At 40.1% G+C, this 26,381-nt stretch overlaps 1 protein-coding gene across 1 annotated transcript; it reads right to left on the bottom strand.

Moving 5' to 3' along the window:
- Positions 1-676: 676 nt before the first annotated feature.
- Positions 677-16,978, bottom strand: UPB1 (beta-ureidopropionase 1; the record flags this gene model as incomplete). Its single annotated transcript, XM_080628624.1, has 10 exons — positions 677-799; positions 3,006-3,160; positions 4,238-4,280; positions 5,105-5,186; positions 8,343-8,512; positions 12,478-12,639; positions 13,679-13,773; positions 14,480-14,567; positions 16,071-16,242; positions 16,878-16,978. The coding sequence occupies 10 exons, from the start codon at positions 16,976-16,978 to the stop codon at positions 704-706; spliced, it is 1,164 nt and encodes a 387-aa protein (XP_080484750.1). The 3' UTR covers positions 677-703.
- Between the last annotated feature and the right edge of the window lie 9,403 nt (positions 16,979-26,381).

A 26,381-nucleotide genomic window follows, 5' to 3' on the forward strand; every position in this document is an offset into this window, starting at 1 on the left:
TTTCCATTTTGGCCTCATAACATAGCACTGAGCTTCTGAACATACTAAAAGCCTCTGTCTGCAGCACTACTTCTGCACCTTGAAGGAGCCCATCAAAGACATTGGTCCAACTGTGCTTGTAATTCATAGTATAAAGGTAAATAGAACCAGTGATCTTGCTTTGCAGTACCCAGAGATCTTCAAACAACTCGGACATGTTTGGGACATTACTTCAGTCTAACAGGACTTTATTAAATAGTTTGTAATTAAAAGAAAAGACAGATTAAAATAATTGATACCTTCTTTCTCCCTAAATTATGCTTTTGGGTAGAGGGTAAAGAACTGGAAAGCAGAAGTGAACGACACACGATGCAGAGCTTATGTGAAAATTCTGATTTCCTCTGAATGCATCATTTCCATCAAACTATATCACAATAAACAATACTGAATACAGTTCATCATCATTTTATAGCAATGTATTCCTACTGGATATGTTTCTCATAACAAACGAAAAGTTTGGACTAATCAGTGTAAATGAAAAAAAAACCCCAAACCCAAAACCACAAATCAGAACCAAAGAAACCCTTTTGCAATCATTTTACTTAACAAAGGTTTGAGTTCTACTACTTGAAAGTTGTTTACAGGAAATTAAAATTACAACATTAAAATAACAGCTTGTGATCCACAGTAAGGCTATCATCCAACAGTACCTTTTTATTTGACATTAATGAGATGCTCTCTCTTTGATTATATTGGGTATAAAACAAGGCTGGACTGCTTCAGTGAGCTTGTCTGCATACATTTCGTATCTACCAGTCATCTGGAAAAGAAAAACCAAAACTTCAGTTCTTTTGGTGAGCTGTGGAAGTACTTCAGTAGAAAATATTTACATTCCCCCTTTTTTTAAAATGATGACATATTATTTTTCCCCAAATGTAAAATAATTCACTCAAAATGCAAGACCTCCAGTGTCTTAGCACAAACTAACATACTTTTCTAAAAGAACTCACATTGTGTTGCCTAAAACTATACTTCTACCCAAAAAAAGAAGTACATTTCTACTCTGAAAAGTACAACTTCAAATTGAACACCTTCCTGTTTTGCAGCTCTCCTTCACTGAGAGTCATATCTGCTGACTAATTACTTAAGGCTATTTTGGTTATCCTACATAGATGAAAGTTGAATGTGAAAGGTGGACGGAGTTTCTTAGCATCAACAATACTCTCTTTTAAGTAAGTTATGTCAATGAAGACAAAGGAGTGTATCTGTAATTATCTTGTCATATTATGTCCTTGACAACTGATGAATTCATGCAAACTTACTGTTGGCAGCAATGTGCCACTAATGGTATTTGAGTTGCTCTTACTTTAGCCATTAATAATACAAAATATTATCATTGCTTTGGGTGATACAGTAAGTTAGGAGGCTGGAATACAGCACTTTATGTAGTGCTATCATCCTCTTCCAAAGTGTACAGTCTACAACACTGGCTGTGAGAGGGGTGAATTACTTCTTTCTTGCCAGAGTGTAATGAAGGCTACTTGTTTAACTATTTTCCTGATGTAAGTTTAGCAAAGACATTCTACTTAACATCCCTTTCAGGCATCGTTGAATGCAAATTGCAGATACTGGAGTAGGTTAAATAGGTTCCTGCTTGCTATCAAGGGTTTTATTCAATGGATAACGGATGACTTCATATTTCCTCATTCCCCTCGTATCAAGAACTACCTCTGTCTTGGCCACAAATGAGAGGAAAAGGAAACAGATATCCCCTGTCACATGAACAAAAGCTACAGCTGTGCCTTATGTGCCAAAAGACCAACAATAGCAACCCACACCATCAACATAAAGCTAAGGTGCTGAAAACACAAGTCTTGAACACAACAAAAAATAAGCAATTCTGTCCAAAACAGCCAAAGGTCAGTGTTTTTCTTTTACTGTTTGTTTTTCCTAATCAATACAACTGCTTTTGTTCAGATACCCCTACAACACTGTGGTAAGCAATGCTCCATGTGCTTCCTGACACACTAAATCTCTACTCTGCTATCAGGGCTTCAGATTTCCATGGCAAAGCAAAACTAAACACCTGAGTTAAACAACAGAGGGAATCTCTCAGCACAATTTAATTCCACTACTACAACAACCACCTACCACTACACACATCTGTAAAATAAATGTTTGTCAAAATACATAAATAAAGTCTCATCATGCCACTAAACCAGTATTCAATGTAGCACCCCACATAGCTTGTACTGGCACTATTGAAGGGTTAGCAAATTGCAGTGCTGAGGTGGCAGTTTCTTAAACCAGCAGCGCTGCTGGACAAATTAAATGACGCTCTCAGGAAAACTGATCCAAATGAGTTTTATCTCAGAATATTAAAAAAAATAGCAATAAATAAGTTTGTTAAAGCCACGTGGAAAAGCTTGCAGCCATCTTAACTTGATCTAGGTAAATTCAAAAGTGTGTTAGGATGCTTTAGAGATGAATGCACACAGTTCTCTGTGGCTTCAACATATCCATAAAATTCAGGGAGTTAACAGTGCAAAAAGTTTCCATTCAGAAAGTTCTCAAAAGCATAAAGATTGCTGTGGGTTTCGGTTTTCACTGAATTTCATTTAAACTGACACATAAGGCCTACAGGAATATAAAGATTCACCATATTAGGACAGATCAAAGGCCCATTTCAGCTCAGTGCAAATGCCCACATACCTAAGGAAACCACATGCACTTCCCTAGCGGTCCTTGGAGCTCCTGGCACTCTACCGCAAGGACAAAGGCTAACCTTTTCATTTAAAAGCTATTGGCCTAGTTTCCCTGAGTTTGGCTACTCGTTTTAGGAATCTGTTTGTGGCTTTGGCCTCCAGAACATCCTGTTAAATTAGTTCAACAATTTAAGCCCTGGACTGTTGAGAAACAACAACAAAAAAGGCTGTCTTTAAACTACTGCAAGATCATAAAATCATTATGCAAGCTTGTTTGTTCTAATATCATATGTAAGTTTGTTTCTTTATAAGCAAGCTTACCTTAAAATTCCATTTGTCACTGACTTGCCTGCAAAGATTCAGATCCATCTCTACCACCAGAAGTCCATCCCGAACACGAGAGAGTCCTGGTGTCCTGCTGCCATCTGGTGCAGCTACATAACTTGAGCCATAAAAATAGCCCAAGTCATGGTGTGCTGAAAGAGATTTTTAAAAAGCATGTAATGCCATCTGCAAATAAGTATACAACTTAACATGCAGTGCCCCACAAAACCTGGCTCTATTTCTTGTGGCTGTTCACTAACTTGCTTTAAGCAAGGCATCATTCTGAAGAGTCACAGCATGATCCTAAGGTAACTGCTTTTTTGACCAGTAGTTACTTTAATGCAGAGTACAGCTTTCACGTATATTGAATTAACAGGAAAAAACTCCCTGCACTGCCTTCTAAATAATGTATGATTATGCCTTACCACTACTAAGTCTCTGAACTAAAGGCTTTGCTTTCACTGTTTTTTATTTAGAATTTAAATGAATTCTAATTGTCAACTCATACATTTCCAAAACAGCTGGCAAAGATGCACCCATTCCATTGTCAATACAAAGGTCAGAGGTGAAACCACTGGGATCTGAGGCACAGGAAAAATCTTCATATTGCACAGCTCTCAGTTGTGCCAAAAACCAGCCACATCTGTTGTACCACTAAGCAATGGATACCACAGACCTTTTTCACGCAGCTGCTCCGGAACTAGGTAAAAAGAGGCTCAGGCCCACTCCAGATAAAGCCAGAAGCAGTCATTGCTGCCACAGGACAAATTACAGTATTTAAACATACAAGTGAAGCAGATACAAACAGATCTCATGCTCTCCTCTTTAACTTCCAGCAAATCTGTGGAATAGGGCAAAATAGTTTGGCTGGGGATTTAGTATAGGACTATTACTGTTAATAATCTTACAACTACAAATAAGAAGTCATGCATGCAGTGACAACACAGGCTGATTTGTGGGATTTCTGTCTTCCAGTCCTACAACACTACACTGACTACAAAATGCTTCGTCCTCTGAAAATATACAGAAACCTTAGGTGTCAGCTTCTGGTGACCACATGCCGTGGTGCCTTTAGTAAGAAGTGCGCCTTCTCTCCAGCTTATAAAACAGCAGTCTTAAGTAAGACAGTTGCTGGCTAGCATAGCTGCCATGGGATAGACACTTGTGGGAGAGCTACTGTTTCTAGTTAACAATTACTAGCAACTGCTGCATGTGATTTCTGAACATACCTTTTCCACCATCTCCAGAAGTAAAGGAATTTTTGTAGTATTCCTGTGAAATAAGAAGAATCCATAGGTGGCAGTATAATTCCATTTCACTCAAGAAATCCTTGCTAGTCTATCATATTTAATATGGAAGTTTATATAAATCTAGTAAGATTTTTTTCTGGCATACTATCAGCACTGACTAAAGGGAGTCATCAGAGGGGCCTAATCTCTAAAATGGACAGAGTAGAAAGGAAGATCTTTTTGTGTCACTGCCTGTCTTTTCATACACTTTGGAGAACACGCCTCCTATCAGTTTCACAAGTCTTTCTTTAGGGGCAAAAAAGAAGACATTTAAACAAACACATCTTTGTGGATTCACATAACAGCAAGAGCAAGTCTGGATTTTTGCCAGAACCTTATAAAAGAACACACACTGAGGGTATCTGAACTAATCTGAAGGCAAGAATGAACTCTTATGTGGAATATTAATTTTTAACATAGAATTTCAACATGCAGAAAGAGGTAGTATCTGTACAACAGCAAACAGTTGTGTACCACTGACTGGAGGATGTATTTAATCTTCAGTTGTTTTGGCTAAAAGAATACTTATTTCAATACAGAAACCAGGAGAATTAGCAAAAGGGAGGGTGCCAGTTACAGAGAGCAATTCAAGAACAGGAAGCAGCTGCAACTAAAAAGTAGGCTGCCAACAATAAGGCAGCTCTCAATCTCTTTATCATTGTCCATCTTCAAATTATATTATAAACAGTAATACAGTAATTATACAGTAGAGGAATCTACGCATTCCAGCGCTATTCAGTTACCCTGAATTAACTCATGCTACAATACTTAAATTATGAAATTAAATAACAAAGTGAAGATACACACCGTTCCTACCCTGTTGATGGGACACGTAAAACAGTGATTAGCTATAGCAGCATTTCTTGCTTCGACTGGCCACATTGACTCACTGCAACACACAAAAGAGCAGGCAGGTATTCACTACTTGCTACTGCAGTGCTGAATTCAGATTGTGAGTGTCTCACACTACATTTTCTGACAAAAAAAGTCAGTTACCTACGAAGACCGATCTTGGTCTTACAACCACAATTATTTTCTCCTCAAATACAAGTTTAAGAAATTCTACCTGATATTCTGGTAAATACGGCTTTGTCATGGGAAAAAATAAAATTTAACACAACTCAAGACTTCCAAAGCAATTAAAGTGTAAAATGTTTTACATTCTGAATTATGCAAAGGATTTACACATCTGCTTTCATATTCCATTAACTTTCAATACATCAAACACAATTCTGCGGCAAAGCTGCAAGATTCATACAAGTCGCATTCTTTTCTTCCCCAGACAGTCAAGGAGAGGCTTTTGTAGCAATGATAGGGCAGAAAAAAAAAAGAGGGAGGAATAATTAAAAAAAGAAAAAAATCAAAGGAAGGAAAAAAAGCCTCTTTTCCAAAGGAGATTTCAATTCTGATTAATGTTTAAAAATGAAAGAAATCTTCCTTTTGTTAGTGTGATACACAAGGATCAGACTGGTTAATAGGATGCCTGGAAGTACTCAGAGCTCCAAAACAAAGGTGATATAATTTGTACACTCCTGTGACAGCTTGTACCTGCCAGATTCCGAATACCAAGACAAGGTTGTAAGCATCTGACTGATTAATCGCCTAGTCGGACTCAAGAATCTTAAGAGCTGGGCACTGGACTGATTGCAAGGACTTGGTTTATTGCCGCTTCTCTCAATTGCTTTGAGTCTGGCAGCCAGCTCTTCTAAGAAAAAGGGATTTTATTGAAAAGCTCCAGAACATTACAATTTCACAGAAGAGAGACAGAAAAAAAAAGCTATAGCCAAGAAGCAACCCCAGAGACAGTTTTTACAACAAATACTCTTTCTGCAGTAAAAATTTTGTGCTTAAAAACAATCGAGTGAAAGCTACTAATCTGGAGAACCTGAAGCACTAATGAAGTGCTGTGTGACAACAAGGTAATTTCTGTTTGCTGTCCTGTTAATGGGCTACAAGTAGACAAACATCACAAATATTCCAGTACTGACATAAATGACTCAAAAGCATTGTGTATTCAACTCTTTTCAAAGGACATTTCCCAACATTAATATAAACACATAAAATATCTTCTATACCACAAAAAATTAAAGGCAGTTTGAATGACAGAATCTAACTTGCAGTTCTACCCTCCAGGTTTGCAAATACATGGTTCTCTGCATCAGAACTAGCTGTAGGTATGAAAATTTTATGCCTCTAATGTATTTTCACCATTTCTACCCTGTTAAGAATGCTCATCATCCTCAGAACTTTCTAGCGGGTCAGCAAAATAAAAAATGGATTAATATTCTATGACCATGAAAACTCCAAATTTACATTAAACATGAAAAGCAAAAGGATTGGGGGAAGCTTGAAGAAACAGAAAATAGAATAAAAAGAAGATATTCCTCTTACATTTCTAACTCTGCTACTGCATACCCAGTGAGGAAGTCTATATTGCCTGAACATTTCATACATTAAGGTTTACACAGCTGACACCAGAGAAATCTATTCAAAATTCAAAATCTATTCAAATCTATTCTTTAAACCTAGAGGTTTAAAGAAATAAAAATGAAAGTATTCTGCAATTAGTCCAAGCACACAAGCTTAGCTGAAGGGAGAGAGAAATGAGAAAGAACTTTTAGCATTATAAAAGATCAATATGTGTGTGGGGCTGTTTTGTTGGTTTCTTTTCCTATTGGATATTATACTTTATACTACAATATCATCAGTAACAATGAAATATGCTCCTGTTAGCTTCCTAAAACTTATATTTGGAGTTGGAAACTAAAACACAGTTCAGCTGGCCTAAAATACGGGGGTTTTTTAACTCATAAAGGAAATTCCAAGGAACTCGCAAAGCCAGACTTCTTCCCCCATAACAAAGCTAACCACTCATGCTGAAAAGGATTAAAAATATTAATACTTAGAATTAAGCATAAATTGCCATCACTTCCTCAGCTGTATATATGTAAACACCACACACGACTAAGTTATTTTTCTGAGCCTACTGTACCAGGGAAAAGAACAAAAAAAAAACCCCATAACCCCTAACCAAAACAAGAAAATGCATAGCTGTTCCATCGTGTGCTAAGCTGATGTGCAGACACATTCTGGAATCCCACATCTCAATTTATAAATAGTCTAATTTGAATTTTAAAGTATTGAGTAGAATAGCAAAGGCCAGAATACAATGAGAACGAAAGGAAGGCATGGTGATTTTGTCTAGAGCAGTGGTGTAAAGAACCGCTGAGCCCATTTCTACCAGGTTTGTACCTAAAGAAAGCTCTCCTGCCAGCCCTGAAGCAATGCAGCTATTTTGCATCACCTTGTATCCCAAGCAATGCACAGCCTGTGTCAGGCAATGCTTTGAAAGCATGGCACATTCAAATGTGACTGATGCTAATAAGAGGCAGAGAATATTCAAGATCTAATCCCCAAATTAATCATTATGGGCTAGCTAAGAAGTGTATTTTCTTAGTTCACTGAGCTAGTTTTCTTTTGGCTTTTAGGAAATCAAGTCAGTAGGGTGCAATTAATGTCAATCTGCAGAAGATTAATCTCAAGGGAAACAGTTTACACTAGTTCAGTCTGGTTCAAGAGGTCTGATAATCACAAAATTGCCAGCAGTTAGAAAAAAATAGTTTTTGAGAAAAGCTTGGCAATTTGACACCATACTTATGGCTCCTAGGTGGCCAGTGCAAGCTGGCAAACTAAGCCTGAATGTAAATTACTACTGCCTGTCATAAAGTAAAAATATGACAGAAATAATCTTAGTAAACTCTCATTAATTTTCAGAACAGCAGCTAGATGCTGCTTAACTCTGTCTCAGAGACAAAAGACACGCAGATGTACAACTGAAGTTCCGGAAGAGAGTCAGTGACTGTGACAGACTGGTAGCCCAAAATTCCACGTGGAGAAAAATGCAGAGTACTTCATGAAGGCAAAACAAAGATTACACCTCCAGTTCCAAGACCTTAGGCAAGATGGCCGTGAGGATACAGCAAGGGACTTGGAGGTTCAGTTAACCCAGAAAGTGTGAAACAGCCTAAATCAGTGTGTATTTTACCTGAGCTTTCCAACAGTGGCTGAAGGGTTAAAGATGATCTCTGCTCCATTCATACTAAACATGAGCCAATTCAGAGGGTGATGGCGCCCATAGCAGATGTTCACAGCAATTGTTCCAAACTGGGTCTGAAACACTGGGTGTCCTGTATTTCCTTCCATATAGTAAGTAGACTACAGACAAAAAACCAAGGCAGACTTCTTAAAAAAGTGAAAACTACCACCTCCAACATTGCTTTGACACTTGCGATTTCTGATTATCAGGTTCAAGTAATTAAGCCATGAGAGAGAACGCCTTTCACTTAGTACACAGCTGCACTGTAATGGCTATATAGCAAAAAGTAGCTCTCTTCAGCTGCTGAGATCGAATTCAAGCCCATTTCCCTTCACTCAAACTACATCTAAGTACTGCTCTGATTTTAACATAAATGCTTATACTAATGCTAGAACCTCCTACAGAAGCTTAAGAGACATTCACAAATGCCCAAACTGTAAGCACCTCTCTTAGTATGTTCACCACATGAGAAAATTTTCCGAAGACATAATGATCCTTTGATTCTGGTATAAGACAGAGATGATGAACACTGTTTAAAGGACACGTTCATTCATTCCCTAACATTCCTTCAGGAACACATTCATTCCTTTACATTCACCTGTTATCCAATGACATGCAGTAAGTTTATGAATCCTATGAGGAAGTATCAGTGTATAGCCAAGATTCATTATTTAAATCTCCTATATGGCTATTGCTTTGAACAAACAGAGGGCTCGAAATAACCACCAGGAAAATAACAAGATAAAACTACAGAACACTCCTCAAAGAAACTGGAGCCAACTGTTGGCTTAAAAGATCCCGTTTACCATATGCTGTGAACTTTTATATTATGAGACATTTCTAAACAGTTAGGAATGCACTGGTTCCTATAAAAGGCACGGGTGAAGAGAAGGACAGGGCAGGTAACAGCTATCAGGAGAGACAAACATTCACAGAGGTATTCTAAATGAAAGGTACAGAAATGGTTCTTTCCAGATACAAGAAAAGGGTACATGTGGCATCACTGACAGTTGCCTGCTCAGTGGTAGTCAAAAACCCAAGAAACGTGGGACATCAGCAAGAGGTGTACTAAAATGTAACAGAAAACATTGTTTTGCTGGTTTATAAAAATTTAGTGTGCCCATGGCTTGAGTACTCCAGGCAATTCTGCTGTTTGCATCTCAATAAGGATATACTAGAGATGGAATAAGCAAAGGCAGCTGAAGGGGATGGGGCAGCTCTCTCCTGAGGAGCAACTAAAAAGCCTCTTCAATCTGCAGATGGAAGGCTGATGGTGATACGAGTAAGACTTACAAAATTACAAAGGCAGTGGATAAGATGAATACAGACAGCCTAAAGCAGCAGCAGGAGTAGTGTGTATTCACTAAAATTACACTCTTACAGCTATTTTCAACCAAAGTAACTTTCTTTTCGTGCAACAGGCAGTGTACTTCTGAAATGTGCTTCTTTGTGAAAGCAGGTATTATCACCAGCTTCAGAAGGGATTAGACAAAGTCACTAATAAGAAATGAAATAGACAGGAACATGTCACCCCAAATCCCTAAAACAATGACTATGGATACTGAGGGAGTACACAAGTCACAGTGTCCAGACTTATTCTTGGTAGTCCCTTTTTGTGATGATTTCAAGAGACAGAAAAGCAAGGTACACAATCCACCAGCCCGATCCAGTGGGGCACATCTCTTATCACATTAGAGTGGTGTGTCTGTAACCTATTCCCTTTTTATTTAAACTATCTGCCTATTGTAACAACCACTGCCATTGGTCTTGAAGGAAGCAGGCCTAGAGCAAGTGCAGTTACAGTTGAAGAACAGTCTAGGGCTTCGTGTAAGTGTGCAGGAATGGCATGATAGATACAGGGGGGTCATCTTCTGAAACCAAGGACTAGAGGGTCAGCATGCCCAGTCAAAGTCACATCTTGTGTTTCTTACTCATTATCAGGTCTCATGAAATTGCAGTCTCTTGGGCACTGATTTTACCCCTATTCATGTCTGTAGAGAGCACATGGTGGGCACTCACACAATCCTTTTTCAAAACAATTCTGCTAGTTGACTATATTTGCTTTTTGTTTTTCTTCTATTCTCAGTTTTATTTTATTACAATGGGAGAAGGAAAACAAGAATGCTGCTGCTTCAGGGAATTCATCAGTTCTTATTTGTTGCTCACCAGAGGTCACAAGACGTTGCTCATCTCCACAACAACAAACTGATGTCTCAAGAAGGACAGATTTTTGCTTATTTCTATGCCATACCACACATGGCTGAACAGGTCACAGACCAATCGCATTCCACTTTCCATTTCATTCTCATCGATTCAGCAAGGATAATTCTAACAAGGCTCCTTTCCCTACCTGTTCTACAGAGACAATCCGCAAAAAATCATTTCAAATTCAACACTTCCTTGGGCATTAACTTTGTTGATAGAGAAAACAACATTAAAATAACAGAGATGAGTATAATCCTTCCCTGTAGCCTTCGTGGTTTCTAAAGTTCCTTTATCAGAATTGCTCAGCTCAGAAGATTGGACTTACTGCTTTGCTAACAAAACTAGCTAAAAAGACAATGCTGTTTTAGGTAAACACTACTTGTTTCTGTAAGATAGGTACAACAAGAAATGTCAAATCATTATAGTATACCTGCAAGATATACAGATATAATATCGTGTTAATTCTGGCATTTAGGATTATAAGAACTAACTGCTGTTACAAATCATGCAAAACTTTTAATGAAACTCTAAAAGAGTATTTTTTTAGGTGCATTTCATTACAGTTTCATGGCTGGAAACAAGGAATTTTCTTGTAATCTGTTGATGCTCCACAGACACTAGGACATCATATTTTAGCAAGAGAACAGGAATATTTTTTTGTTTGATTACACAAGGAACAAATCAAGAATGTGGAAAGTAACCAAAATTCATTTTTGTTAGGGCTTGTATTTTATATGGGTTTGTTGGTTACTGTTTTGCAAGCTAAAAGACAGAGCTGATAAAATGGTATTAAATAACAAAAATAATTGTTAAACATAGGAGTCAACACCAGTGACTGACAGGCCTGTGCCAGAAATCTGTTGAGTAGAAACCTATTAACAGCCTCCTCTGAAGAAACACAAACCAGTCTGATCAGATGTGGGAGACCAGGTCAGAACTGCCAGTGGTCTTCAAACATGAAGCTTCAAGACACCAAAAAACTTTTTAAAATTAATAAAAATGCAGTTTGGACTCTGAAGTGTCATCTTGACTGGGGCATTTAGACAGGGAACAAAAGCAACTGCAGGTATATTGCAAACCCCAGTGCTTAGAAGCAATGTGTCTGTTAATAACTCACTTTAGCTGACAAGGAGAGATTCAGTTAGGTAAGACAATGTATTTTTAGACTTCGGTTAATTTTTAAACCCCATCTTTCTTCTTGTGATAGTTCTATGGATGGATAAACACATTTCAGATCTACCAGTTTTCCTCTGACATTGCCTTTACTACCAGTTCAGCTTCTGAAGCTGATTCTGGAGGACAGCCTAAAAACTGCTTCAGTGGAAGTAATGTGATTAGTAAACAGAAGAGGCCATAAACCAGCTATTCAGTCAGAAGAATAATGAATTAAGGGATTCTGCTCAAAGAAACATAAGCAAAGTAACTGTCATTTCCAAGACAACCTCACAGAGAAACAGAGATCAAGATCTTAATGCTTACACCTGAACCATGAAACAACTGCCTTCCAAAGTAAAGTAAGTTCAACATGCACACATGCAAAAACTTTCTAAGCCAATCATGCATAACTAACACAGCAAAGTTGTGACTAGGAACTTTGTTTTAAAGATCCTTGATTCTTCCGTAGTTTCCATCAGGCCAAGGAAGAGCACCTAACAAAGAGTCAGTGTTATTTGTCCTTTTAGAGCCATCACTCTCTGCTCCTTATAAATTAACTTACCATAATTTCACCTGAAAAAAAAAAAACCAAACCCAATTTAACACTTATTGAACCACATTTTCTAGAAATACATTCCATTTGCTGCCAACCTGACTCTGACAGAACATATGCTGACATGAACAAAAGCTGCAAGGTAAGACTACCTTGAGAATTACATCTTACCTCATTGAAATCTCCAACCCTTGGAATGTGATTTTTTCTACTTTTGCCAAGGACAGCTCCAGAACTAGAAATGACCACTGCAGTATTCCACAGAGTTCCCCCGTGTGTTTCATCTCGCTCCAGGACTGGAGATATCACAACCATATTGTATTTCTTTGCCAGCTACACAAATGAACACATTTCTTGTATCATTCAGAAGCCTGCAGTATATTCACATTTTGTTCATAAAGGATTAAAAAAAAGTTTTCATCTGGTCCATTACTCCGAGAGTTATCAAGGGCTAATGCTTAACTTGCACTGCCATGCCCACATCACCACAGTTTCTTCAGCAAACATGGACACATCACAGAGAGCCTTCCCCCTGAATCCTTCAACTAGAAATGCAAGGTACCAATAGGAAAAAGCATTTTAACAGCAATGGTCAAACTACAGAGCTGACCTCTATCTATTCACAGGTATAGGAAGAGACAGATCCCATCCCATTCTTCTGTCTGTTGAAAGACACCACAGCAAGCTGAAAACAGTTATTAAAACAAAAGTAAAATGTTAAATAACACAGATGTAAGTTTAGAAATAGAGCAACTTCTTTTCCTTCAAATCACTTTTTATCCACACTTCCCCAGTGTCATTAATTCCACCGTGAGAAGCAACATGTACTTGCCTAGATCAGACTAAAGATATTATGCTGTCTACAAATCAATGTCAGTGCACATCTGGGCAAATTTGACATCAAAAGAATCTTCTGTTGTTTCAGCCACTTGCAAAGATTTGTGTGAATGTGTTCCCTGTTTAGAAAAGCCTGGCTATTCTCACACCTTCATACAAGCATTGCTTAATGCTCAACTATTCTAGGCAAGCAAGAGCTTTTACATAGAAATGGAAATTAAAAATATTTATGTGAAGAATGGTTCCGCCCCTGAAAACTCAGGAACAGTTAAAAGGGCAGTTTCAAATGCCTTCCATGGCAAAAGGTAGTCTATAAAGGCAAATAGCTTAAAAAATAAATATTGGGCACAGTTGTTGTCCATTTCTACCTCACTCACTATCATAATGTTTGTCAAGCAAGTTGAAATTTTTACTATTTCAGTTTCCTCAGTGGTGTAAGACCAGTACACAAAGAACAAATCCGTGCTCATCAGTGGCAGGTATGGGCTGGGGTTGGAGGCTTCACTGGGGTGTTTTTGCTTCGTTGTTTTTTTACCTCTTGACAGAATTTTGTTGTTGGCCCATCCTCTGCTGACTCAGCAAATTCTGTCCAAGGAAGCTTCTCTCTTGTACAGAAAGCAAAGGGCATGGCTGCAAAACATCAATGCAAGACAAAATTGACTGGAATGTTCATGTCACTCAAGAAATACACACTGCCTGCATAAATACAGACAAAAAATAGTTAAACACTTAAGAAGGATTCAACTTTTCCCTTGTTTCAAGGCAAAAGCTAATTAAAATACTTTAAACAAGGACAAGGAGTTTTGGGCCTATACAGAGCAAAATGGAAGAGAAAGAATGCACTTAGTGAAGCCTTACTGGAGGTAAAAATACAAAATACACCCTAATCACTACTGTACACTTTCTGTGAATAACCTGTTTTCGCAAACATTTTATCAGCCTTCAGTTTGGTTTTTGCCTCTATTCAATCTCAAAGACTGCATCTTCATTAAAACTGAATTTTCTTATTACCTGTCTAGAGAAAACCCAAACATTTTAGGAGAAAAAAAAAAAAAAAAGAGGAAAGGATCGTGAAAGATGACATGAAAAAGGAGCACATCCAGAAATATCACTGTTGCAGCACACACCAGTCTTCAATATAACAGACTTCACTATAGCATCTTCCACACAGTTCTGCTAAGACTGGGTTTTCCCTTAGAAAGTAAATCAGTGAACTGTTCTATCTTGGAAGATCTCTGCTGTTTACTTAAAAACCACACTTCTAGTACAGGATATGTGTTAAAATAGAAGGAACTTGACCTCTGAAAATCTAGAAGAAATCACAGAAAATACTCACTCCAAGCCTCCTGGAAACAAACTATGTTGACCCCAGATTTTGCAGCTACTTCCACAATCTCCGCAATTCGTTTGTGCAGTGCAGCCACCTGATTGTGAGAAATGTCATGCTATAAAAAATGCTGTATGTTCTAAGTCATTTGTATATTAACAGTCTGAGTTTACAGGTTTTGTTCACACTGAATTTATCTTTTTCTATACTTAGTCTCATTGCTTTCAGGGGGAATAACTCAAGAAGTTATCATTTCTGAACACTGATAATAGAAAGAGTTAGGTTTTTAAAAGCATTTAGATGCTGAAAATAGAGAAAGCAAGCCAATGGAATTCTAATTCTACAGTTACAACATTTAAATATATAGCACTTCATTGCTTACTGATCTGCAAATAGCAAAAAATTGTAACAAAATCAGCAAAAAATGTTGCTGCTCATTGTAAACAATCTACAGAATAATGTTAAGTAAATACAAATTCAAAGTCAAATACTCAGAATCTTAAAATGTGACATAAGGACAGTATTTCCTTCATTATCCCCAAATCCTGCTCACACTTACAGATCTCGGACTTTCTCTGAGTTATTAACTCCAATCTATTTTCTAAAACCCTCTGTCATAAAACCAAAGCAGATTATTGCTAAGAAAAAAAAATCAAAGCATTTATTAATTAGTCAGAAAATATTGTTTCAAAGTACTTTTTTCTTGGGTATTCTACTTAAATATAAGCATAGGTGTAGCGCTTTGCATTGATACTTTCAGCTGTCAATAAAAAAAAGTCAACAGTGACCTATGAACTCAACAACTGTACACTGATTTACAGAAATAGTTAACTAGTTATTTATAAGGTAAAATCATGAATATAACTGGTAATCTTTCCACAGATGCTACAAAGAATCCACAAACTTGATCCATTTACTGAATTAATTATTTGCAGGTGAGACAGGTAATCTTTCCAAAAGAAATTACTTCAGAAATATTCTGTCCTGTCACTGTATAAAACTACTGCTCCAGGAGATTTTACAAATAGGGTATTTTCTTTCACTTTTTACAAGCTACTTTTAGGCTATTTCTCTACATGTGTCACCTCAGTGCTTTTGTGTCCAAGATGACGAGAAATGATGGTGATGTTGTAGTAAGATTTCATTTACTGCTGTACAAAGAATCATGAACACAGCTTTATTAATCTGTGTTTACCCTAACAGATTTTCCTACAATGGAACATTTCTCGGTTAAAGCAAGAACTGCACCTGTGCTTCCATGGCTTGATTTTGGGTAAATGATTTCCTGTTGCATTTTGGAGGCAAAGGATTTTCACGTACAAAATCAGGGACTAAGTATTTAGCTTTGGAAACACTGCAAAGCGGGGGGAGGAGCAATTCGCTAGGTGAATGCAACACAAGAGATGTTTCTGAGAAACATTAAAACTGAACATGTCATTTAAATTTCTTAGAGTATGCTGTATTAAAAGTGGTGGGTCCCCTATTGCCAGACAATCAGCAGATGCTTCACAACGGAGTTTCTAATATCAACCAGTGTGCTATGCTTCAATCCAGTAGAGCATGAGTTACACACAAACAGCCCAGATCCCAGTTTGTGTACCTGGACTGACACTGCTGTGTCTGTGGGAAGCGGGATTTTATTCTGTATCAGTCCCACTCGAACAATACGTGGCCTTCTCAATTGCTCTGGTTCAGCATCAAATCCATAGCCCTGCAGCTCAAAATCTCTTTCCTGAGCTGCTGATAGAGCAGCAGCTGGCAAACGAAGTTTTCTGAATTGAACAGGAAACAAAAACCCTTCAAGATGAGATGCAGTTAACTAAAAGGATCACAAATGCAGTCTACCTCTCAGAGACACCCGAGCTCCCATGCCCAAATACTTTGATACTTCCCAAGTATAACGGAAGTATCAGAAAGTAGCCAGGTCATGTGCAAATGTCACTGCTCTCCTCCATGACAGCAGACTCTCACTGCCCTCCTCTGTAAACGTCAGTTCCAGACATTAATACCTTGCTACAGAAATCAAGGCGCAAGTATGTACAAACCTTCCTCTACCTCCCTCGGATTATAAACACTTTTCCTCTAACACATTTTCCTCATGATAGATCCCCGCTTTTCCAGCTGCCTCGCCCCAAACCGACCAGATCCCCCCTCAGGTCTCTCACTCCAGTCAGCCACCTTCTCACAGCACCTCTGTATCACCCAGCTTCCCAAAGCTGGAGTACCTCCACAACTATTCCACTTACCACAGCCACCACAGGCCCTACCCTTCTTCCTCCTTTCAGCACAGCCCCGTGTCCTGCGCACCCCTCCTCAACCTGACTCCTCTCCCCTCTCCAAAGGGGAGGAGAGAGCCGGGCCGGGCCACACCGCCCGCGGCGGGGGAGCGGGAAGCGAGGCAGCGCACCTTGCCTCGCCGCCGTAGAGGATCCGCTTCACCTCGGCGAGCTCCTCGGGCGGGATGTGCCGCTCCAGGCACGACTCCACCGACTCCAGGATTCCGGCCATGGCGAAGCGAGGCGCTCCAAGGGCTGGGCACGCGCTGACCGTGGGCCACGCTTGCGCCTTCACGAACTTTACCCCTTGGCGGCCCCCGTTGGAACCCGCCCCTCTCCCCTCAGCGGGGTTTGGCGGGAGGCAGCGCCGGTTCCGTGTCGCTGTCGCATTGGGTTGTGCGGCCTGAGGTGACCCAGAGAGCGAAGGAGGCACCGGTGTGGCCGTGCCCCGCTACTTGCTGCTTCTGGGGCAACTCCCCAGCCTCCGAAGTAACTCGTCTAAAAGCAGAACATCTGTAGGAGCTTTTTGTAACGGTACTTTTCAACCAAAAGGCTTAGAAACTGGAGGCTGTAAAATGGGAATGGTTTTCACAGGTATGTGCGTGCCCATTTTAGCAGCAGTAAGACTCTGAACAGGAGGCAGTATGAACAAATGATTTTGTCTTCAACATGGATTTGCGGCCCAATATAGTTGGACATTGATTCTGAAACCAAAGGTAATGTCAGACAAAGGACTGAGCAAATTAAGACCTCGTTCTGGGGCTAAACAAAGTGCATCTAAATAAACCCTGCTAAACCAGTCACTGCACTGAACTACTGTCTATGCCTTCTGCTTCAAAATGCAACTGGAATTCACAACGTGGTAATGGTTTTCTCATTGCTCATGAAGCACTGACCCCAGGGATGGCTACACGCATTTAAATATATGGCACTAAGTTTAAGAACTGCTTTTTGTGTCTTCCGGAGGATGTAACAACGTTCAGCACTTACCATTTGCAGTTGTTCTGTATTTTGAGTTAAACATTAAGCCTTTTAGGCTAAATAAATTAAAAAAAAAAAAAAGAAAAAAGGCAGAGAGTGTCTAATATTTAACTTTAAACAGAAAGTGTCCCTGGATAGCCTGGACAGCACTCTTTCACTCTAATCCACCCTCTTTAACCCAAAAAGAAATAGCGATGCTCTGTATGCCCAGTGCACCATGATAAACATGCTGTTTTACTAGGGGCAGGAACTCCTTGGAGCAACTCCTCAAGTGCTGTCTAAAGGTGTTAGTCTGCTATTAAGGAAATCCTTTAATCTTTGTGGGAATTTTGAAGATAAGCTGAGAATATGTTATAAAGCAAAGAACGGTGAATAAGGAGGAGAAGAAAAATACCCCATCATCTCGAAGGAAGGAACTTCTAAAAAGTCTGGATAACTAGTACATTGTTTTGAGTACATTTGTCCTGTACTCATGGGTGTAGCATCTCCCTGTTCATGACCAAGGGCCTAAAAACCTGTTCCTAGGAATTACGTTACTTTTCCAATCACATTTCTGAAAGGCAATAATAAGCAGTGACTGATACTTACATAATATTTATCATCTGATGATCCTAATTTGTTTGAATGGCCAATTTTAAAGGTACGTAAAGGTAACACTGATCCATTCATGGCTGGCAGATCTTTAAACATTGCAGAATGCGAGATCAATGCAAAAAATCAAAAGGAGCGTGACCAGCAGGTCGAAGGTGATCCTGCCCCTCTGCTCTCCTGAGACCTCACTTTGAGCATTGTGTGCAGTTCTGGTGTCCTCAACATAAAAAGGGCATGGAACTGTTGGAACAAATCCAGAGGAGGCCACGAGGATGATCAGGGGACTGGAGCAGCTCCTGTATGGAGACAGGCTGAGAAAGTTGGGGCTGTTCAGCCTGGAGAAGAGAAGGCTGTGTGGAGATCTCATAGCAGCCTTCCAGTATCTGAAGGGGGCCTACAAGGATGCTGGGGATGGACTATTCACCAGGGACTGTAGTGACAGGACAAGGGGTAACGGGTTCAAACTTAAACAGGGGAAGTTTAGATTGGATCTAAGGAAGAAATTCTTTACTGTGAGGGTGGTGAGGCACTGGAATGGGTTGCCCAAGGAAGTTGTGAATGCTCCATCCCTGGCAGTGTTCAAGGCTGGGTTGGACAGAGCCTTGGGTGGCATGGTTTAGTGTGAGGTGTCCCTGCCCATGGCAGGGGGGCTGGAACTGGATGATCCTAAGGTCCTTTCCAACCCAAACCATACTGTGGTTCTATGAAATCAGCTGACAGTACAGGAGGGAAATCAGGAGACCAAGTAAGTTCCTTTCCATATCAGCAAACCCAGGATGCCAAAAGAAAAATCATTTCTGGAGCATTTGTAGAAACAAACAGAAGGGCCTAGGTTTCTCTGGGAACTGCTGAAGTTCTTTTCTGCCTGGACTGCAGATTAAAAGGAAAAACAGCAGGTCTATTTTGTATCCAGCTCCTGAAGAAGGTCACATAACTGAACTTTTCTCTTCAGGCTTCTATTCTTAGTGTGAACTTTCACTGACTTCTCTATTGGTGCCTTGTTTATTTGTAATTTAGTAAATTGTACTACATGTAGGAAATGGACTTCATGGCAATAAAACTTAAGCCCCTTAAAAGAATACTCACGAACAGTGGAGATCTGAAAAAACAGTACATTTCCTGTGCACCATATCAACCATCCTGCAAGAACGCAGTGAGGTCCAGACTGCGTGAATAGGAAATGGCAAGTCTAATAACGATCAAAGGAGATCAGGCTATTCCATAGGGACTGCGCCTATATAAAAGTATAACTGTAGCCAACATAATAAACCTTCAAAGCACGAAATGTTAATGTTGAGCAGGAAAGTAACCTAATAAAGGACGATGCCTTCCACATCCCAGACAAAGCATATTAGAGAGCTTAGTTTTAAGTCTGAATGTTCCACCTCAATCATTGCAATTATCTATTAAGTTTGATGCTGGAATTCAGCTCCTAATTCTGTTTCCGACTTCTTCACATGTCTGTATTTAAGCTTCTTCCCAGTTCTGCATTACCCGGACCAAGAAATTATTTTGGGAAATAGCTGAACCTTTTGGGATGAACGCAGGCTGTAATAACCTGTTCAGAGGGAAGTCTTTTACTCACAAAGAACAAAAGTTCTTTGAAGCAAGAGAAAACTCCTACAAAACAGTTCTGAAGTTTTCATCTCTATTGCCCTCAGTCAGGGTGGTCCAGGAAGTCAGATGTAGAAGGCGGGACCACACAGTGTAATCTGTACAAAAAGCAGTTCTTGGCACTTCTGTGTTGAAACCCTGTGTTACAGAGATACCATCTTGGAGCTAAAACTGGGTTTTGACAATTCTGGTCCACACACTCTCTGCTGCAAGACTGTTCCCAAGAGTTCCTGTAAAACCCCACAATAGCACCCTGGCATTAGTCAGAAGCACCCTGGAGAATGAAGTTAAGGGCCAAATATCTAGAGTTCAGGCTAAAATTGGGAAAGACCCAAGAAAAGATTTAAGCAAACAAAGTCTTTCCACTGTAACCCAAGATAGGAGCAAAGGCTGAACAGCATCACATACAGAGCTAGTAGGCAGGATTGTAGGCAGCATTTCTGTCTTTCTTTCCTAAGTTAGTAGTATGTACATACACTCCCTCTGAAACACCCAGCATCTTTCAAACCCAGCTACTATCATGCGAATCATGTTTCCAGACACTTTCTTCTCCTGTCATTCCTTGAGATGGGTAACACAGAGTTCCCCAGAGCAGCTAAATAAATTCATAACTCATGTCCCTAATGCTATAACTGTTCCAGATCATCCACAAGGTCATGCTGCTTGTTGTTAACACCTACCAAGGGATTTAAGTGGATGTGGACCCAGATGTGTCCTGCAAGGCCATATGATATTGATGTTCTGTCTGAGCTTGCTTTCTAGATGCTGCAACACCCTTCAAATGACCTTCTACACTGGCATTTTCCAGTGGCCACAAAATAAAGTACTGAGTTGTTCCACAAAATAGATTACTGAAACTGATCTTTACATTGCTTCACCTCAAATACAGGTTCACTTGCTTCATATGGAGATATAAAACAATTCTCTTGGAACACACCCGATTCAAACATACTCAGCTAAAAGAAGGAAGAAAGTTGCTAAACTTCCTTTCTGTCCTGCTTTGGTTTGTATGTTGAGCCAAATGAGCTTTAAGGAAAACCAACATACTCTGTTGTAAAGTCGTTCCTTTGTACCACAACCTCTTGTTAGTTACACTTAACTTTGGCTGGGTTTTTTGGCTTTGGGTTTTTTGTTATTGGTTTTGTTGTGGCTCAGTTTGGTTTTTTTTTCATTTACACTGGTTCCAGACACAGAGCTCTTTCTCTGATTCTACTTAAATCTTTATAAGTATTCTTACCAGTTTTAGAATGGGTCTGTACATAAACTTAAGCCAAAACAAAGTTGAGAATTTTGATATGCATGGAAAATTCTGGTCTACAATTTGGTTTGCTGCCTTTCCCCTGGACTCTGCAAAAAAAAAACACAGGTACAATCACCTATCGGGTGGGAGAGCCAAATTATAAACCTCATATAGTTGGCTTTGTGTCATCTGCTTTGGGCTTCCTGCTATTCTGAAGGCTGGGTGAGGGGAAGTGGCTGAAAACTAAGGAAGTTTATTGTTGACAATACATTTTGCCTGCTCTCAGGCATGCCTGGAACCAGAGCAGTCCCTAACCAGCCCCAAGTCTGGGGGTGAAATACAAGTTTTCAGTCACCTTCTTCTCCCTCCCACAGGAAAAGTTCAGCTCACAGTTTTCAAAGTTAAAGTACCTTGGGTAGAGTCCTTCTGTTGTTAGTGCTGTTGTTGTTCTACTTAGAAATATTCTCCTTGCTTGGTTTGACTAAATCACACCTGGAAATGTAATCTTTAAACCAGAACAGACTCACAAATTGACCACTTTTCCCAATTAAAAACTTCATTCTTCCCTGGAATATGGCTGTCTCCCTGGTGCACAGGAAGGGCATTAAAGAAATAGTACACTCATAAAACACATTTAATGATCTAACATTTAAGAGCAGCATTCTTGTTCATTACTGTAACTTTCTGCTAAATTACCACCAACAAGATTGCTCATGGGCTCAAAAGGTCAGTGTTATTTTTGCTGTTGAAATCATGGAGTCTGGGAAACAACTGTGTGTAAATTGCTGATAAACTGGAACAAAGACAGAAGAGAAAAACACTGAACATATAAGAATGCAAGTAAACCAGCAGGAAAAGGAGGGGAGGGGAAGAATCTCATGGACAGTTTATTAAAAGAACAAAAGAATAAAATCTGGCACATTTGTTTTCCAAGGGTTCAGGAAGCCCGGTCTTTAAGCACCTACTATAAATAGAGTGTTTAATCCTTCATCAAAGCGGGTAGTAGTCTATACCAAAGTGAATGAATTTTAGGTATAATCTGGGAAGAGGAAGATGTCCCTCCCCTCACATTAGGAGAAAGAGCTTTTGTTTCAGTGCTTGCAGAAATAAGGTATTTGAAAGTGCAAGAGCTGGAGAGATGAGGCAGAGTCTGGAACATGATGTGTGTGTACTGCCAGATTCCTGGTGAGAATATTGTTACAGCATGGAACCAGCAAACATCTAATTTGGTATTGAATAACCTGATTTTGAGGAAGATGGTCTTCAAGCTTCAAAATTCTCAAGGAGTTCCTCTCTGAGGGGAAGCTCTATTTGAATTCTAGAAACTTCTAAATTTCTAAAATTAAAATTCTAGAAAGTATTTAACAGCGTTGATAGGAATGACATATAGAAAGTAATGGGGACTTATTTGAGATTCTGAAAATGACAATTTTCAGTCATTTAGCCCTCTGTAAAGCATCTGAGTGTAAAGTAATCCCCAAAAGCTACCCCAGAGCCATCCAAGTTAAAACATAATGTTGAATGGGCTTGGGTTTGATGTTATTCAAAACAACTCAGCAAGGAGGTTGAAGAGGTTTGTTTCTACCTCCTGCCCACTGAACTGAAAGCCTAACACATAACTTTTAGGATAGGCACTGAATATTCTTCAGGCAGGTCAAAGCCTGCAAACGGCAGTCAATAAAGGGCTACATTAATCTTTAGTTTCACACTTGGCAGCACAAAAGGAACAGTAACACCCACTAACAGTCAACGTCTTGCATCCTGGGAAGGCATTCAAGCTGTCAGCCATGAAATTAGAATAAGGCCTGCCTCTCACAAAGGATGAGATCCTTCCTACCTCATGATTATTAAGGAAAACCTGTTAGGCATACATACAGGCATGGAAAAAAGAACCTCCAGTGCAGATTGCATGGACTGGCCCGAAGACAGAACATTCTCCATATTCAGATACTTCCCCATTAGTCTCTCACCATAGCTATCCATCTCACAGTTCCCACAGAGCAGAGGTAACTAGGGCTGCAGTGTGATTTGGGTGGCAAGGAATGGAAGAAAAAAGGGAGCATCTGAGGGCTCACACTGCTGCAACATGATGTGGGAGCACAGGTTTGTGCTAAGAAGTGGGGAAGGTGGCTTCAACCCTTCAGTTGAATTTGTCCCATGAGCTGATGACAGCCTCTAGCACTGAGGAGCACAGTCTGTCAAGATTTCAGGCATTCAGGAGGTTTGTACACAGGGACTTACATTGACACCCAGCCCGGAAACTTATGCTTCAAAATAATTTGATCTGCTTTATAAATTATTTCTGAGCAACATAGTCTTATCCCAAAGTGAAAATATCAAAGGTGCTAACCAGAAGTAATATTCACTTGAACTGCAGACTCCACCACAATCCAAATCAGTTGTCCAGGGGAAACAAGTGGGAAGACAAATCTTTTAAGGACAGCTCATGGAAGCGACACTGTGAGGCCTCAACAGCACATTTGTGCAGTGAAGGCCAGTATCTCTGGCTCACAGCAACATGTGAAATTGGGCAGATGGTTGCAGCTGCACTTGGCGAACAAACAGTAGTAACCTAAGCTTGACACTATAAATGATGGTTATTGAACGAGTGTCTTCATGAAAAGGCTAGATGTTGGCAAAAGGGCATGAGGAAGACAAAACAGAAGTTTAATTAACTTGACAGGAAAGCAAAAATCTCCTAGATAAAAGGAAAAGAGCAATTTCTGAGCCAAGTATTTAAAGGGTTCTCAGACCTTCCCAGGCCAAAGAGTGTCTGTGTGTAATGCTGACTTCCTTCCAGCTCCGTCTGTGCCAGAAATAACTCGTCAATGGAGTGTATGTCAATAGTGTACCTTTTACCAAACGCATTCTTGCAAAAAAGTGATAGTTGCTGCCAAGATGCTGCTGGCAAACAAGGAAGAAGGCAGCTGCATTTATGAAGAGTGTAACACCTTCTACTCTCTTTCTGCTTGAGCACATACACATGCTTGCTGACTCATAATGGCATGAGCTGAAGAGACAGAGCAGAATGTGTGCACCAGGGCTAGAGTGGATCTACAGTGACCAAGGGGAGAAGGGGAGGACTGACTGGCCTCCTCAAGACCGTGGGTGTCTTCGGCATCTTTCAAAGGCTCGTTAGCAGTTTACATCACTGATACTGTCTTTCGTATCATGTTGCTCCTAGGCACAGCAGACTGAACCCCTGGAGTCAGCTGGTATGGTGGTCACACAACATACTGACAACCGGCCAGCTGAGTTGTAAGCACAGAACAGGCTTGCATGTTGCCTGTAGACAATACGTAACTCTTGACTTGAGAGAGGCACTGAAAGAATCGTACTACCTATATGCATTCATCCACCAGCTGGCTGAGGTTTGCTTGACGTGCTGCAGTTCAGGATCTGAGCTTTAATTTAGAAAGAAAAGTATATTTCTATCTTTCACAGTTTAAAGGAAAAAAAATCACACCTGAATAGAGCAGCTGAAATAGCATCTGCTGAAGTCCACAGACAGCCTGAAATCAAAGCTCTGAGAAGAGTAATATGCCTTCTACCCAGGTATCTCACTGGGATCCAAAATACAAAGACTGGCTTTATGCAAACACAGAAATAAAAAGTCTGTATTAACCATTTCATTGCTGGACAGCAGTGTATGAGACTAGAATTTAAACTAGTTGGACAAAGATGAAAAGACTAGACTCCACGTGGACCTTTGGTCCAACCTCACGGTGCAGAGTTCAGTGGGTCCAGAAGAGAAGACAGTACTAAATTTATAGCTATCATCTACTATTCAGGATGGAATGTAGTCCTTTCCAGTAATAAGCGAGACATTCCTCCCACAGCCAAAGAGAGGGGCTTTTATCATTCTTCTTTTACACACAGGGCACCCTCCTGCCCCCCCCCCCCCCCCCCCGGCACTGCATGCATATAGCCATTTCCTGAAACATTTCAATTTGTTTTCCTTAGGTTATTTGTGTCTACAGCCACCAGCTGCTCTGTGTCAAAGCCGGTATGTTCAACATACTATTCCATTATCCTAATAGGTTGAACATGTCCTTTCTCCCATGAGAGCTGTTAAGATATCAGTCTTGGAGAAAAGAGACAGCTTTAGTCCCACTGTCACCTCCTCTTTCCTTCTGAGTAACACACTGTCCTCAGTGATCATATGGAACATAGCTAACTTCTTAGAATATCTTGGTATTTTGTGTTCACACTTGCGAGAAATGATACTTGGCCATTTAATATCCAGCTCTGCCCTGAGCAAAACCACACACATGTATCAAGTGGGGGAAAGACAAAGCTTTGAAGGCTTGAAAGAGACAGTGCCTAGTGCTTTCCTTTTTTTCATATGACAATTTTCTCTACCATATTATAGGGCTCTGTAATTTCAAATTATCACTTCTCCTCCTCCATCAAGATATTAGTCATATTTCCAAAACTGCTCTCTTGATCTTAAAAAGTCTTGGAAAACATCTCCAACTCAGGTCAATGACATTTAAACTGAGGAAATGGTCACCTTTGGTTCTTCTCCTCAGGATCCACATGCCCCTGGGAATGGGAGAGCAGAAATTCCTGGCTGGTTTCCATGACCCCAAGAACTGAACATTCCTTGCTTGAGGAGCCTTCGAACCCCTGCAGCAACTACAACTAAGACCGCTTGTGTCAACACAGATTATTCAAAAGATGCTGTTTAATGTTGCTATGGGTAGAAGGCAATGGGAGGGGAGAGGGAAGGAGGAAGGGAGGGAAGAAAGAAGGAGAGAGATGGAGACAGGCAACACACAAACAAATGAGCCTACATCAAAGATATGTAGGATCTCCTGGGGGAATACTTAACAATAGGAGCACTAGCTTTTGCTTGGCTCCAAGAAGCAACTCTGGTTGAGAAAGTCCCTGAGCACAGGACCCTTCTTTTTACACACCAGAAGTAAATGGTTTTTAAACAATACATAGCCCTGTCCTTTATTTGCATGCCTGAAGATTTCCACTTACCTCACACCCTACACTTTCACAGAATCTCAGAAATAACTGGTGAGGGAACAGGAGGCAAATGTAACACATGCTCCCTGGATAGATCATCTGCAAGACATGGTCCACCCACAGATGTAAGGGAGTGCAGGAAACGAGTGAGCGTGGCAGGGCTGTGGGATGGATAACTGGGGCATGCAGGGAAAAAAGAAATGGGATAGCATATTGTCCCATAAACAGCTAG

This window comes from Psittacula echo, assembly GCF_963264785.1.
Source record: "Psittacula echo genome assembly, chromosome: 13".
NCBI classification, from domain to species: Eukaryota; Metazoa; Chordata; class Aves; order Psittaciformes; family Psittacidae; genus Psittacula; species Psittacula echo.